The sequence below is a fragment of the Meleagris gallopavo genome, chromosome 2 (assembly GCF_905368555.1).
Source record: "Meleagris gallopavo chromosome 2, MGAL_WU_HG_1.1, whole genome shotgun sequence".
Classification (NCBI taxonomy): Eukaryota; Metazoa; Chordata; class Aves; order Galliformes; family Phasianidae; genus Meleagris; species Meleagris gallopavo.
The window spans coordinates 42,609,556-42,627,089 of NC_139405.1; the positions used below are offsets into that span (position 1 = coordinate 42,609,556).

General features: G+C 35.1%; 1 protein-coding gene across 2 annotated transcripts in view; it reads left to right on the top strand.

The window, feature by feature from the left end:
* Positions 1-15,183, top strand: part of PDE10A (phosphodiesterase 10A) — a 161,500-nt gene extending 146,317 nt beyond the window's left edge. For both annotated transcript variants that reach the window (XM_085219878.1, XM_085219877.1), the window contains exons 19-22: positions 488-599; positions 3,093-3,173; positions 6,446-6,534; positions 10,669-15,183. In XM_085219878.1, the coding sequence (XP_085076004.1) occupies positions 488-599; positions 3,093-3,173; positions 6,446-6,534; positions 10,669-10,786 (400 nt within the window). In that variant the 3' untranslated portion in view covers positions 10,787-15,183. The remainder of the gene's footprint in view (positions 1-487; positions 600-3,092; positions 3,174-6,445; positions 6,535-10,668) is intronic.
* Positions 15,184-17,534: the final 2,351 nt, after the last annotated feature.

Sequence of the window (17,534 nt, forward strand, 5' to 3'; positions counted from 1 at the left end):
AATATTAACAAAATACTTTTGAGAAGAAGCGAAGGAATAAGTGAGAGCTTACCTGTAAATGGAGATCCTTGAGAAAGACTTAGAACTAGTGTTTCCCCTTTTTGGAATACGTGTTCACTTTAAATAATGGAAAGGAATGCAGCGACAGGGTACTCCATCTTTCCTTCTATAGACTCGTACTTCATTTTCAGAAAATGAAGAAGGTGTAGCAGTTTCTTAGCAGGCATTCTTGTGTACGTTCCTGTGAATGTAATTATGTGGAGGATAGTCTGTGAATTCTGGTTGCAAGCAATATTGTAACATCATAGAGAATATACAATTTTTGTGATGCCTTACTAATAAATCATAAGTGGAGAAGGAAAGAAGATGGGAAATATTTTGTAGTGTTTTTACTTTATTGCAAATGGAACTGAGGAAGGGAAAATAAAAACTTGGAATATGGTAATTAAGCCTTTACCAAACTTAATTTACTGTTATTTTATTCTAGAGACAGAGTGATCGGTCTGATGATGACTGCTTGTGATTTGTGTTCTGTAACAAAACTGTGGCCAGTTACCAGACTGACAGCCAATGATATATATGCTGAGTTCTGGGCTGAGGTACGTGTGTTTCTTTTGTTTTATCTCCTCTATTTACAAATGTAAATATTTGGGAGGAAAATTTAAAAACAAGAAATTTGCCACAGATATCTTAACATATTAAAGGCTGTTCTTTGATGCACGCTTTCTTTCTTTTTTTTTTTTTTTAATTTACTTAAACACTTTATAAAGATCTAAGTTAGCTTTCTAATTTTCAAGCAGTAATTTTTCTTTCTATTAAAGATGAATTTGGGAAGTATATTCTAACATATATTGACTAAGCAACAAAATATACAAGAAAATCTCTATCTTGTTTTGAGTTGCTAAGGTGAAGGACATATTTCTGGAGAGAAATCCAAAATATGAGAACAGCTTCCAGGCCAGATGCCTTAAAACACACTCTGATAAAGCTACAGTATGAATCCAAGAAGTGCTAAAGCAAATTTGTCAAACCTTAAAATTTTTATGATCTCAGTGTTTGGAAATTTGTGAGCCAGATCAACAACTGGGTCTCAGAGAAGGCAAGCTGATTTTTAGTATATTAAAAATTACTCCACAGATGAGGTACATTGAGAATTGAAACATGACATTGAGCTGTGCTAAAGTAATTGTGTCCATAAATAAAGATGCAATCTCTAACATTTCTTTGTCCAGGATTAAATATTCTAATTGTTTATGTTTTTAAGTGCAAAAGTAACAACTTTGGGGATATCAAGAAAAAAATGAGTGTGTTGCATAGAGTTGAACTATGTAGTTATAGAATATATACTCTATTTTCAAAACTGTTATTGCACATGTATCATAAAGTTTTGCTTTTTTCTGTTATGTGCCCTGTGGAAGTCAGCAGAATTCATTGGGTTTCTTTCCATCTTATATAGGCATAAAATGGAAATCAGGCCTACAGAGTTGTTGTTGTATGCATGTAGTATGGATGTTTTTGTCTTGCCTTGTGCATGCTAATTATGAAATTACAGATATGCATGGCATGTGTTTGTGGTTTTTCTGTATTTAAAAATTCTAGTTCCTTTAGCTATGATCAATTCAGACTACAAAAGTATCTGTAAAGTGTAAACTTTATAAGCTCAAGAATCAAATTCGTTTCTGAAATGTCAACATTGGCAAGTGAATGTTCTTGTAAGTGATATAATGGAGGAATACTGTTGATGTCCCTCACTAATTAAAAACTGAACGTGTTTGGTTTTCAAGACTTAAAAAATAAGTCTGGCCTTGAATGCTTTCAGGAAGGAGACAATCCTCAGCCTCCTCTTTCGGAAACTTTTTCCAGTGTCTCACCACCTTCACAGTAATGAATTTCTTCCTAATAGGTCATGTCTGCTGTGATTTTTTTTTGATGGGATATGAGACAATAGGCAGTCACTAATCTTTCTTCAGTGTTTTCTAAGTAATAAATTGTAAGTCACTCTATTTCTGCACCTGTTCTGAAAGATACAAGAAAATAAGGATTTTTTTAACATTCTTTCTGATCATATTCATATCTGTGAGGATATAGGCAATATTTTTATAGCATCCTTTGTCTAGCAGTGTTTCATCTATATGTTTACATGTATTGAATGCAAGAAAACTTGTATTTCTAGTATTTGTGTTCCAACTAAACAAAAGAAAAAACTTTTTTGCTATGCGGATTGTCAGCCACTGGCAGTGGTTCCCTGGAACAGTTGTGGTACCTCCATCATTGGGAATATTCAAAATCCAAATGCAAAGTCTTGTAAAACTTGCTGTCAGTGACTTAGGCTGGAGTGGGTAAATGGAATGGACTGGTTGATCCTAAGAGTTCCTTTCAACTCTAAACAATTCTGTGATTTTTGGATACCTTTATCTTTCAAAATAGAATAATGAACATAATTCTGAACGTTCTTCATTTTTTTTCCTCAGAGCTGACTTTGATTGTTGGTAATGGATGAAATAGGAAGAGATAGTTTTTTGGTTGGTTTTTTTTTTTTTTTTATACAACAAAGATCTGGTCTTTGGATTATTGCTATTCTCAGAGTATCCTTCTTATGCACATAGATGCCTTAATGTACTTAAGAAGGCTGCTTGGCATGCAATTTTATCAAAACATGCTGCTCATCTTTGGTCAAAGCAATTGGTTTGTTGACAAAGAGGGTACATTGTAAATTCATCTTCCTCAATCAGCTTTTCCTTGGATAGGTGAGTTGTGTTCTACTGGTAACTGTATTATAGTGCTTTAAACAGGTAACATTTTCAAAGGTGAGAATATCTATGAGTACAACAGGTAAATCTGATTTATTTGGTCTTGTTTTCTTCCTTCTAATTGGCCCTTATTATGGATAGGCCTTTGCAAAGAAGGAAAATATGAGTAAATTGAATAAAAAAAAATAGATCTTTACTGTAAGCATTTTTTTGAGATTGAGTTACTCTGGTACCTTGCATTATTTTAAATTCTGGATTTTCAAATCCACATGCAATGGGAAATGGGAAGTAATTCTGATCTTAGTACTCTTAACTTTTGTTTTCCTCATCTCTTTTCTCCAGGGCGATGAAATGAAAAAGACAGGTATTCAACCTATTCCTATGATGGACAGAGACAAGAAGGATGAAGTCCCTCAGGGTCAAGTATGAACTCTCTCTGTAAAATGATACTTGTTTTATAGTGTTTATAAAAAAAAAAAAAAAAACAAAACAAAACAAAAAAAAAAAACAAAAACAAGATGTATTGAAAAGCATTTTATATATTAACAAATGTTGCATTTTATTCCAGGGAACATGGGTTGCTAAATTCTATGCTTTGTACACAAAATAGAATGTTGTTGTTTTTGTTAAGTGGCAGCAGAAAATTTGTTTTCAGAGACGTTACTGAAATAACAAAATGCTTTCTCCTTCTGTCTTAAGTTACTATACAACATAACTGTACTCCTTTATAATAATAAGGCTTAAGGAATGATTTAAACATGATACAATCGATATTTCTAGCATGGAAATGATCATGCAGTTTCAATAAGAAAAATTGAAGTCTTTCTTCCGATTACATATTTGCACTCTTTTTGTTCTCATAATTCCCAGTGCAGCAATTTACACCTTGTTATCTTCTTACCTTCCACTCTTACCTTGCCATTCTTTCATTCCTCTTAACAAAAGCTCTGTGAATAGGTAGCAGGCCTCTGGCAAAATTGTGTATTTGAAAACTTAAGAAACTATTGGATACGTTATGTTCCTCCCTGTATGGTAAAGTTGGTAAAAGAAGGTAAGGAAAAAAAAAAAAGAAAAAGAAAAGCAACCCCTCCCCCCAGCAAAATAAAAACAAAACGAACAAAACAAAACAAAAAAACCTAAGGAATGGTAGATATATACAATCAAAATTTTAAGAAGTATCGAAAACCCAAAAGGCTAAATTTATGACAAGTTAGAGGACTGTGAATATTGACCACAGACTTGAAAAGACAAATGTCACTTTTCCAGCATATGGTCAGATATTTAATATATAATGCCATTTTAATGTTTGAATAAGTTCATGTGTTCACTGGCATTAACAAAGGGCATGTGGATTAAAGACTGTTTTCAAGATAAATCAATAGTTAAAAACTAACTTGAGTGTGCAGCTGTAGCTTCTGTATCTCACAACAGTGTTACAGCAAAATGTGAGATTTAGAACATAGTTCAGTGAAAGTAACCATGCCTGTGTTCCTGTAGAGACAGAAGAATTTAATGAGGCATTATCATCCATTTCCTTAGGCTCTAACAGAAAGTATTAATGAGTTTAGAATCCTGTATTTTTATGTGGATTTTAATTAAAGCATTAACACCTTATTTAAATGACAATTATGTTTAAGAAAAGAGGATTTGTATAAACATGCAATCTCTGAAAAAATAATTATGCCTGAAGTACTTATCTTTGATGAAAATAGTTTGTAGTTGGCATTTTCTCTCATTTGGGTAGTTGGATCAGTCAGCCTCTGTTGTGCTCTTCTTGTCCTTTTAAGCACAACTCACTTTGGGTCTCTGAGTTTGATGTCTTCCTACTGTAGAGCCTGCAGTGAGGATTTATTCCTGACTCAGTAAGGATCCCATCACCATCTTTTTCTGCTCCTGACTTGAGAATTAAGCAGTGTTTGTGGTCATATCAAGTTATCACACTCAAAGAGTATTTTCTTCCCTGGCTTCTACTGGATCCACCAATGTCTCTCATCTTCACAGCCTAACAGTTTTGAAGGGTTTGACGAGAATAGAAATGTCAAAACTATGCAGTGACCTAAAAAAACTCCAGCCATTCAAAACTTAGCTCAGAAATTTACTTATTAAGATTGAAAATAAGTTTACTTTTATGGAAGGATTAAAATATCAGGAGTGATTTCATATTTAAAATGCTTCAGTGTGAATGTTAAACATCCAGCTGTCAAAGCTATAAATATATTTAGGATGCACAGTGGAAGAGACAGTAGAAGTTCAGGGCTTCAAAAAAAAGATGCCTTGTTTCAAATACTAGAGCTCCAAAAAGAAGATTGGTTGGAACATATTGTAAATTTATTTAGTTTGGTTGATGTCTTTCACATTTTGCAGTGGCAGCACACTTCTCATTGAGAAGTCTACAATGTGACTGTATCTATCATCCCACTCATGATTTTTTGCCAGATATGGAGCAATCTGCTGTTTTCCAGTAAAATAAAACTAGCCCCCTTAGCAACCTAAGAACCAAAAAAAACTCAGATGGAAAAAAAAAAAACCCGAAACTCATAGGATGAAAGCAGTGCAGTATGCAAAGCAGAAAACTATTTCTTTTAAGATGAACAGACATGACTGCTGATGAACAGACAAGCCTTGCCTTCTGGCCAAATGCAGTTTCTTTCTATCAGTTACACTGTAATTACTTTAAATCTGACAGAGGTTCTTAGGTCAGAAAAATGTCTCCTTTTTAAGTACAAAATGGACTGTTTACATAGCAGTATGGGAGGAATCTTTGTATTGATGGAGGTAAAGACAACAAGAACAAGACTTACTTTGATTTCTGAAAAAGAACGAACATTTAGACTATTACAAGGGTTATTTTTTTTTATCAAATGGTTTGGTTGCAATACAGCATGTCATTTCACTGTAAAGCATTTAAAATTCTTTCTAAGAAAGGAAACATGGTGGACTATAGTGACTATCGTGATAATCTAGAATAAATGAATGATGTTATAGTGAATTTGAATTTTAACTGTCATCTTTGATTATAAGAGTAGTATTTCTAAAAATACCCACATTGCATAATAAATCAACTGTCACATGGTAGCAGTCATAGGATGGTAAGCCTACATTAATCATATATATCACTGACAATGTGCTCATTCTGTGAGTAGGTTTGTATGATACCGGTAAAAAATATGTCACTCAACTGCATACATGAAAAGAAAACAGGAACTTTACAAGGGTGCAAAGCCTGTAGCATTTCAGTACATTAAGCTATGAAATACATACTCTAGAAGACATCAGAAAAATCCAGATCTTAATCGTATTTTGGAAATCTTGAGCAACTTTTCTGCTTTTTAAATGTTTTTTTGTGTGTTTTTTTTAATCACATGAATGTATTCCTGTCACTACTGCCACTAAAAAGCCAGACAGATCCTGAGAAAAATCAGTTAAATCAATTGAGAGTAAAAGATCTTGTAGAAAATCCTATTCGAAACAGGCATCTTAATCATTATAGAGAGGCAAGCAAGCAACTTATAATTATTAGATTCTTCGCTATTAGTGTTTCATTTTAAAGTCTTGGGATATTAAGGTGAGATGTGTGTTAATTCCTAACATAAGCAGTAATTAAATAAGCAGTCAGTGTCTTTGCTCTAGTCGGCTGTTAACATTCAGTTTTAATTTGGCAACATTAAATTTTTGTTCATTGCTATTTTTCATAGATTGGATTCTACAATGCTGTAGCCATCCCATGTTACACCACACTTGCACAAATCTTTCCTCCAACTGGGCCACTACTCCGAGCATGCAGGTGAGTAAATGTGTAAGGTTTTGCATAGCAGGTAGTTTGGTTAAAGAAAAAACAAACGTGCTCTGCTAGTTTTTCTAGAAATACACACTTATAATTTGGGAATTTGCATGCAGATAAATGGGGATTTATTTCTCATGTTAATTTATGTGGAAACCCAGAGGCAGTAACTCTGTCCAATGTAGATCTACAGACGCAACTGATCAAAATGAGCTTGATGCTAAAAGTAATCAGAGAGAAACAGGGTCAGTGATTATGTATCTCTATCTCATGTGGTTCAGAGCAATTTCACTCTGTGTTGTTTTTACTTCATCGTGATACCAGTAAGGTTGGCAGAAGACAATTCTATTTCATTAAAAAAATAGTTTTTGCATGCCGTTTGATTTTGTATCTGAATATTTCTGTTAGGAAACAGAAAAAGAGTGCCTCAATTTAGAATAGTCAGTAACTTGGAGGATAAGGGGATGTTGGGAAGGCAAATGTAGACTTGTCTTCCAATCAGCAAGAGTGTAGCTTGGGGTCTTCTGAAGGAGAGGAAATTGGCTTCTTCTACTCTGGAATGATGATAGATCTCTTTGTAGGTAGTTCAGTCCAGTAATTCTATCTGAGACCATGGCAATCTTCACTGACAAAACATCTGTTGAAATCAGTATGCTACATAAAATATTTGCATTTCAAGTTAATCTGTATTCTCTAAGAAAAAGCAGTTGGTAAAAAGCCACCAATTTTTAGTCACGTGCCAGGAGAAGTCATGTTTCCCTGTGTTCTTACAAGAACCCCTCTATGTGCGTTTAACATTCTAACTTGTAGTGGAAGCTGTCCCAGCCCACAAATTATAATTCTTCATATTAATGAAAAAAAAGTCATATTAGGAAATTAATGGATATTAGGAAAGTTTTGTTACTAGCACAGTCAAATAGGAGGGTTTATATTTACTGTAGAAACATTTGCATAAACCTGTCAGTATATTTGCTCGTAAGTAAGCATTGTTATTTGTCTTGATGAGAAATGAGGCTGAGAAGCTAAGGTGAGTGGTTGAGACTGCATACCATCATCTTTGAGAGCAGGGTTTTTGGAAGACTTATATCTTTTGATTTCCAGCAATGCATCCAAATGAGACAGTTTCAAAAGTGGGTTGTAAAACTTGGTCGTCCATCTTTCAGTACACAACTGGGGAGGCGTAAAGTTGGATTGCAGAACTGATGGATGCATGGATGGAGTTTGGTTTTCATAAGACTTCATAAGATTTTCATAAGAGCTTCCTGAAAATCTATTCCCTGCCATAAGATCCTCTGATGAGCAGTTTGATAGTTTTAGAACTGAATTGCTCTGTCTTTGAATTACTCTCTGCAGATCCACCTGTAGTGGTCCGTTTGAGAAGTTTGAGGTAGAAGTGTTGAGAATTCAGATTTGGAGCTGTAGACTAGAAATTCAACAATACAGAGTGAAGTTACACTTCCTCATTACTGAAACGTATGTTATTGCAAGGCTTTGGTTAGTCCAGTTTTTCAAATAGCTGATTTTGCACTGCACATTTTTGAGGAGTAAATGATGAGAAAAAAGAAGCCTTACTCCTCTTTGATATTGCCTCAGCTGCTGACTGGACCAATTTTGATATCACTTCTTCACTAGCAAAGCTTGTTCTTGAAACACAGTGTTTAAGCTGCACTGTCCTTGAGTCAGTTGGAACACAGACACTATTGCAAATGATAGCAACAAAAACAGCCAAGGCAGCATGTCAGCATCAAGATCTTTATTTTGAGAGCCTCTGGGCATTTATTCCAGACATATGGGAGCCAGAACTTCAATGGGAGTGCAAAGGCAAATGAATTGTACTATGTGCATCTTAAAAAAAAAATTAAAAAAAAATTAAAAAAAAAAAAAAATCAGTCACTGATTTGTCTAAGGTAAAGCAGTATCTAAGAATCTTTATCTTGTCTGATGATTTCTTCCACTTTTTTAAATACTCTATTTTATATGTAATGTATTTATTTCCTTGTTGAAAATATTTCTTAGTATATATATATATTCACTATGTATCAAAGCTACCATCCGAGTTGTACTGCCCAAAATAACTCACATGGGTGTTTTCTATCCTGCATACTCACTAGGCTTACTGAACTGACAAATCCATAATACTATGGGAGTTCCTCTGAAAGTAATACTTTCTGTTTTGTTATGTTGGTGCACAGTTGTCAGAGGCAGTTGTTGGTATGGCTGTAGAGGTTGAAACTTCCCACCAGTATTCCATTAGGTGTTGTTGCCATGCAACTGATGGTAGCAGAGGGACAATCTGACAAAATGGCATCTGGCATGGAAGTGCTTATGAAGCAAAGGTGTGTAAATGAGTTCCTCCATGTGGAAAAAATGACACCCATTGACATTAATCAACACTTGCTGAACGTTTATGGAGACCAAACAGTAAATGTGAGTGCAGTAAGGTGGTGGGGTAGTGTCTCAGCAGTGGCAACAGTGACATGAAAGGCAAGTCAGAGTCTGTTGACCGTGCAGATTTTTACAACCGTACCATGCAGGCTGTTGTTCATCGCTGGTGTAAATTCATTGCTAATAGTTGTGACTATGTTGAAAAATAGTGTTTTGTAGCTGAGAATTTTCTCTATCGAGTAGTGTGATTGTGCTCTTTATGGCTTTTGTGGTTTCCATGGGAATAAAAACGGAGGCATTATTTTTTGAAGCAATGAAAATATATTTAGGGAAAATGATTTTTCTTTTAAACTGAACCAAATGTTTTTAAATAGTTTTCCATGTGCCTACAGGTTTCTGATTTGTTGCTGAAATAGATACAATTTACACATACTTTAGCTGCAGTTCTTCTCATTACTTCCTCAGTTTTGGGAAAGGGACCTAGAAATAGTGACAGTTGAATTTTTCTGATCTTTAGTATTTGTATTTTTGTATTAGCTGGGCTTCAGTGTTACATTTATGCTGGTTCCATGTCTTCCAGTTGGCCTGGAGCAAAGGAAGAACAGGTTGAAATGTGCATGCAGAAAGTGATATAGGTGTTCCCCTAGAGGGCACCAGCTTTCTTTGGTAGAATTCCTTAGATCCTTCCTTTCCCCATTACCAGAAAATGCAACATTTTCTCTTGTTTGTTTGCTGTGTTTCCAGTTCATAATTTGCTGCTTTTTATCAACTGTTTCAGCAAAGCTGTGTCATAAAAATAGTGAGAGCTCTACCGTATAAATTCAAATGTAATGCAATAACTTGGCTTACAGCATATAGGACCTTCATAGGTTTACCATCCTGTTTGTTTACTGAAAACATCTAAGTACCATTGTTTTAGTAACTAGATTCCTAATGTTATAAACCTGGAACAGCTGAGATTGCTCTCCTTTTCTCTGCGTGTGAAAACTGAATGCTAGATTTGATCCACAGGTTGCAAAGTATGGTTAATGTTGTTTAACATAGCCTTCCAAGTCACAGGAGTGATGCTAGTGTGCACCAAGAAAGATTGTGTCTATAATCCCTTTGTGTCATTAGAATTCTACCAGCTAAATTTCTCAGTACTTTACTGCTTGCAAACTAAAATCTGGACGTGGGGGTTTGTCAGGCTGTGAGACCATGAAAACAAAATTTGTCTCGAGGAAGAGGTATTCTTTTGTTGTAGCAGATTGATAGGTATATCACCACTGCAGTAACTGCAGATTAACGCTATGATGTTGGTATACAACATCTTACACACTGTCAGGCAGCCCCTGTGCAGATGTTTCAGAAGACTTAATGTGCTTTGTGGTTTCCAGTGAAGGAAGTTTCCTGGCAGGAGTTCCAATCTCTGTAGTGCCTCCAGACTGCTGCTTCAGAGTCTGTGGACATAGCTCCAGCTGGGTTTTCTCTGCAGCCAGGAGAGCTACGGAATTGTAATAGAAACAGGTGCTAACCTCTAGCTCAGTACTGTAGACTTATATAGGTCAACAGGTATGCTATCCACACAGGATTATAAAATGAGATAACTTAAGACAAAGGATGAAAGAATATAATGATAAAAGCTTAGTGACATACTAGCACTTTTATTCATGAAGCTACATCACGAAGTATAGTAGAGCAGAGAATATTATTAGTAAGAAATCTCATTCAACTTAAAGTGTTTACCTCTCTGACTTTTTTTTATATCTCCAGGGACAATCTCAACCAGTGGGAGAAAGTAACGAGAGGTGAAGAAGCCTCTATATGGATTACTTCCCAGTCCATTGCTCCTGGAACCTCAGATTCACTTCCTGTGAAGACTGATGACTGAACAGCAGCAACAGATTGCTTTAAGCCTAAAAGCATCCATCTGGGAGTTGGTTTGGTTTGGTTTGGTTTGGTTGGAGTTTTTTGTTTTTTTTTTTGGTCTTTTTTTTTTTTTTTTTTTTTGACAAAGGAAAAAGAAAAGCTACAAAATGCTAACTAGGAAGCAAATCTGTCTATCTATGAAGGTGACACCCATGGTGTTGCCTCAGCTAAATGACTCTGGCAGCCAATCTCCTGATCTACACCAGTGACACAACATGAACAGAGGGAAAGATATTTTGCAATCAGCTATTAAAAGAGAACTAACAACTTGTGAAAATAAAAGACTGGCCTTATCTCATGGGCTACATTGCTGAGGCCTTAATTTAAAACTGATGGGGGGAAAAATCTTAGGGGGTACTTCTAAATTGTGTCTTTCTAGTAAGGGTTTCAATGGTACTTTTATTATACTGTACTGTGGCTGGCTTTAACACCAGTGTCACTTGGGAGTTCTTGGCTATAAATAGAACAATATATCCATTGCTATTGTGAATGTTTATGTGTGATCTACTTGTAATCAGTTTGAACTCCAGCAGAATCCTTGGAGACTATAATTCATGCTTAGGTTATGGTGAATTCTCTTGCTGCAAACAAAAGGAAGACAACATTCAGGTTAAAGGTTTACAGTACTTAATTAAGTTCATGATGTAAATTGTCTGTCACCTACAAGGCAAACGTAAAGAACTAGACAACTCCTTCCTTTAAACACTGGAATTGCTCAATGTTTATCTCCAATAAGGAAAGGTATATAGGCATAGTTCTGGTTGGAGTTTTCGTATCCATAGTGACAGAAGCCTCAGATTAAAATGTAAATGTGACAGCAAAGATTTCCTTGCCTAGCTTACCAGTAACTAAAGTCAACATATGTATTTCTACCTGCTGAGTTATATTCTAAAAGGTATTAGAAACATACCTGAAGTATGCTATCTGCTGGAAACAAAAGCCCTGTCAGAAAAGTAAAGCCTCAGAAGAGGAACTGTGGTACCATCACAATAAATCAAAAAATTTTTTGTGTAGACTAGCTTTTGTGTTGCACAGTAACACTGCATGTCTTCTACTGCTCTTTCCCCCATCCTAAGATGAGTGAAATTGGGAAACTTTTCCCTTTTTTTGTTTGCTTTTTTTCCCTTAGTTCAGCAAAATGTCAAGACTTGGAACTGCCTTTCTCAGCGAAAGAATAGCTGACAGAAGAAAACTACTCTAAAATACTGTGTTTACAGTTCTGTGCTTTTGTTAGGCTTCAGCCTTAAAATTTTATGCACAGACTTTAGGACCTTACATTTAATGCCACTCTTTTGAACTTAGTGCAATTGTACAGAGTATGTTTCAAGAAACACTTATTTTGCCTTCATCTTTCTCTTGAAAATAATGAAAAAAATCTTCATATTGATCCACACAGTAGGTCACAACACGATCTTTGTATATGTTTCACATGCAGCCCATACTGCATTATACGCTTTTTCACAGAAAAAACACTCTTGTAGTGGTTCTGTGATAACACATACATTTGTGTAACTGTTAATAGTAGTAACAAAGACAGAACACAAGTTCTCTTTTCTTCTCATGTCTCTTGAGCTGTATTGTTCTAATTAGCATTCCATCTTCTGGGTTTCATTTTGGTGACTTGAACTCTTGAGTTTTGCCTTCTGTTATGGTCGAGCACATACAAGTGTATGTACGTGTGTACAGTATGTGATGCATAATCACATAATGTATAAATGCACCTAAGCCTTTGCAGTACATAGATATCCCAGAGGTTGGAAATTCAATATTAAATTATCTTATTTGTTTAATACAGGTTACCTAGCAGCAGCCCCATAGTTCTTTTCAGTTGTGTAATCAATTCTAAGTGCAAAAATTCATTGTTAACCACAGTAAATTAATTTGAGTAATAAAAAAGGCAGGAAATAACTTCAACAACGTAGGACAGTATCTCATGCTGTGTCCTCTGCTTTACTCCTTAGCAGTTTTGCTTTAATGAAATTGGGCAGATGCAGTCTTTTGTCTGCTAAGTACTTGAGATATAGTGAATGGTTCCTAATTCACACTGAAGTCATCCAAATATATAGTGACCACAAAAATATTTTCCAAAATTCAGACACCCCAGCAAACGAACTGAACATTTTTTCTTTGTGAGTTATTTGCTGTTATTCTGCCTCTTCTTTGAATGCTGAACTTACAACTTCTGCAAAAATAGTTCTAATCACACTGTGTCTGTGTTAAGGAGTTCTTAATCCATCTTTTAGTCCTTGTCAGCAGTAAAGACAATTTTGCTAGTTCTGCCACCTACTATTCAAAATATTTCACTGTATCATTCAGTGTTTTACATTTTGAAGTTTGTAAGTACTGATACAGAAGATACTTCCCTAACAAATTTATCAAATTGGCAATAAGTTGTACTTATTGTCTCAAGTCAATCAGATGATTTTTCTAATACAGAACTCTCCAGACCACTGAAAATGTGTGTTTGTTATAGCGTCATGTCTGTTAGAATTAAAAACTTTGGCTCCAGTGGTTGTGGTTTGCTTTCCTGGTGACTGTGACAAAAAATTTCTTTTTGTTAGCAGCTAAACTAACAAAATTAGCCATAGCGGCCTATATTTTCTAAGCAAATTCAGCCTTAGCATGCAAAGAGTTTCAGACATGCAAATTTTTTTGGTAGAAAAAAACTTAAATCTGTACTCCCAAAGTCAAAATCAACAAAAATCACAACTTTCAAGTTGCATTTAAATTTCACAGCTCAAGTGCGTTTGAGTTTTGTTTGAGGTTTAATGCACTGAGATTTAATTGTTCAGACTTCAGAAATCTGGCTCATTAAACTAAACGTCCAAAAGCTATTTTTATCCTGCTAAAACCTAATTATATATAAACTGAATAAGAATTAATAAAAAAATTAACAGAGTTTTTTTTTTTTTTTTTCCCTAGAAGTGTTAGACTCTGTACTTCCAGATCAGCATTATTTTTATTAGTGGTTTGGATTTTTTTTTTTTTTTGCTTCTAGTCCAGGACAAGTAAAAGGCCTAATTGAGGCCATATCTGAGCATTTCTAATCTGTTGTGGAACGATGTCCAAAAGTTATGCACTAAGTGAGAAAAATAGTTGACATAGCATGATATTCATCTGAGATGTTGCATATTTTATTAGAGCAATGACAGAAACACCACTGTTATATCTAGTCCACAAATTTTGTGATATAGTATGTAATTTAGTTATTCCATTAGAGAAATACAGTAGTGTTTTTAGTGGCACTATGTGCTAAAGTGTATTTACATTGGAGGGGACATGCAGTGTGGAATTCATCTTTTTATGTGGCACAGTCTTGTTTCATGTGTTTAAACTTGGAACAGTGTGATGCGTTTGCTATGACTGCATTTAGGCCATGTAGTGTTAAAATTGTAGGGACTGCAGACAGCACCATTCACGTTAAAATTGGGATTGTCAGATGTTCAAAACAATTATGACCCTCTTGAAATAATGCATTTGCCTCTAACACTGTGACACAGGAGCAGTTCTGTGAAGTGGTACAAATCGTTTCTTCATTCTAAACACAGAAGAGACTTTCTGCACACTACTATAAGGAAGTTCACATTCAAACTTTAGGTTATATATCCCAATCCAGCAAAGGCACATCACAACTCTTATTTTGCTCTCTGACCAAAAACTGTGCTCGATTGTAATACGGGTGTATACTCTGTCAAAATACCTAAAACTATGGACTGCTTTCTAGGGTAGGTCAAACTGATTTGTAGAGTAGATTCATATATATTCAAAATTCAGGTTGGGCTGTTATGTGGTGAAGAAAGAACTTCAAGGTAACATTCAACTTTAATACATTTAGTGAGCTGAAAGATTTGTTTTATATATATATATATTTACACACACATATATATATATATGATACATATAAACTATCTTTGTAAAAAAGAAAAACAAAAAATATGCAAGTGCAATAATTTAAAGAGGTCTTAACTTTGCATTTATAAATTATAAATACTGTACATGGTGTGTAATTTTTTTCATGTATTCATTTGCAGTCTTTGTATTTAAAACAAACCTAAACCTTTACTATTACGTTTGTACAATAGAACAGTAAGCATTTATTATGATATAGTTAAGTTGTAAATAAATCACAAACCAAACAGCCAGTACATATGCATATATGGGTGTCCTATTGTGAAACCTGTTTTTGCTTTTACTGCTGACTTTAGCACAGCAAGACTACTTCTGTGGATATGTAATTATACATATAAATATATGTATGATACATAAAATATATTTAGAAATGTTCATAATTTTAATGGATATATCTATACATATTCTTTGGTGTGAATATTACTGAATACAGAGTTTTTTTTAATATTATTTTTCATGTTTATTTTGGCTATTATTGGGAATGGAAGTGAGGTATGGGAAGTGTGTGTGTGTATGTGTGTGCGTGTATGCATGTGTTTGATTTGTATCTCATGAGGAAACCACAGGAGAAATGCAGTCAAAACATAATGGAGTCCTTTAACAAGGCGGTGTCTGCTTTTTTTCCTGTAATTGCAGTTTACTGCTTATGGTATGTTTTTCCAATATAAATCCATTGTTTTTATATATAATCACCTATCGTGAGTTTACATTGCCACAAAGAGATTTACTTTCCCATTTGCCCTCCTACTACAAGAGGGTTTACCTTGCTGTTGATATACTTTTGCACATATCCTTGCCTTGCTGCTGCCAAATGAACACGTAGCTAATAAAGAATCATTGACTGCCTTTTGGGAATTATGCAGATACTGAGAGGCTGAATCAACAAAAAATAATCTTTCACCCAAGTTTACAGGACATAGGGCTTTGACAGTTGGAAATACCTTGAAAATACAAGCTAAGTTTAAGGAATCATAGGACAACGTTATAAAAAATGCTGTGGCAAATACTTTTAAAATAGGTGTGCAAAAATAAGAGAATCTTGTGTGTTTATCTACCTGGTACATTCATTTCCTTCAAAAATCTCTTGCAAAGTTCATGCTCAGTAAACAGAGCATTCAACATTTATAGCTCTTGATGTAGCCTTATGTCCTCAAGAATCTATGTGATACTTTCATTCTCGATGATGGATATTGTGCTTGGGATAGAGGCTCCAGCCTGAGCTCGCACTCTTAGTCTCAGAACACTCTAAATATTCCTGGTCTTCCTTCCCACTGAAGGAACTTGGAGCACTGAGAGCACAGCTCGGACAGTAAGATGATTCCAGAGAGACTATTTAACTACTGCCTGTTAGTGTCAGCAAGTCTAAAAAATATTCCTTGGTTTGCATTATAGTGACTAACACTTCCACAGAGCTCTGCTGCAAGTAATGTGACGGGAAGGCTAACTCTTGTGATAAAACAGAAACTACAATGGTTTAATGTATTTGTTAGGGATTATTCATTTAAGTTTAAACTTTATGAACACTTTTGGAGGACAGTCACTACGGTAGGAATGTTTCTATGAAAGCTACTAATTGGGACCTTTCCACCTGTTTCTGTGATGTTGGCAAGAAACTGTGGGCTTCTGGTCAAAGCTTCTCAAACCGATGGTAGTCAATCAGATGCTTTTTCATATTTTTCTGCTTATCATGCAGATGGCTCATAGCAGAGCATGGTGCTTTGCCTGTGATGGCCACTGCACAATCTGTATGCTTTCTCTAATATTTTTGGTCTTTTGTTATTGAAAGCATCATCAGAGAGTTATAAAAACAATCCCTGAATATTTTACCTTGTAATGCAAAAATTTAAATGAAAAAGTACCCCAGCTGAAGCTCAGGGATACCTGGGGAGGAACTAGTTGTTCCGATGAGCTGTGAATGAGGCTCCACTGTAAGTATTCAAGCTCTCTGTAAGGTATTTATGCTCAGTTGTATTGGCCAGTGGCTTCAATGGATTTCGCCTGATCAGTATGTGCTGGAGATTACCTCATTGCACTTATTTTGCTGAAAGCAATTACTGGGGACAATTTCCTTTTCCTCAAGAAGAAGTCATTTTCTTGACAATTACAAATTAGACAATCTTCAGATTAGAGAGAGAGGTTTTTTCCCAAGTGTTTCAGTTCATAGTTTGTATGAAATGCTACCTGTATGACAAGAATTGCTTACAGAGTTGAAGATCTTTGTCCCTGGGTCAAGGGAGTTAGGAGAAAATGTATCAGAGGATAACCAACGTGTATGTAAGGCTTGTTTACATGTCTTACAAGGGGAGAAATGATCACGTCAGGCAATATCTTTGGGAAGAATGAGTTATACCAGGTAAATTTTTTCTTTCTATGTTTTTTTTCTGCTTCACTCTGTAGTCTGTTAACATTCAGTTGACCTTCACTACTTTTTTTACAGCAATACAAACCCTGAGAGTACAGGTGAGAATATGTTTGTAGAGCTGGGTTTGTTTGTTTGTTTGTTTGTTTTCTTTAGCTGCCTTTATTCTGGTTAGAGAAGCAACGTAAGTTCACAATAAATGCTACTAAAAACCTACAGAAGTGAAAAAAAATAGGTACTCTAGAATCACAAGCATGGTAGAACTAAAGTTTCTAAGGAATAAATATCTTTTTTTCATGTTGGTTTTTGTTGGAATGCCTACAAAATAGCACACAAAAATCAGAATGATTCCTTTTTGAAAGCTGTCTTCTATGATTTTTTTTTTTTCCTGCATCACTATCTTTATTGCTACAAAGGCATCAGAGGGAACTGCTTCAGTGTT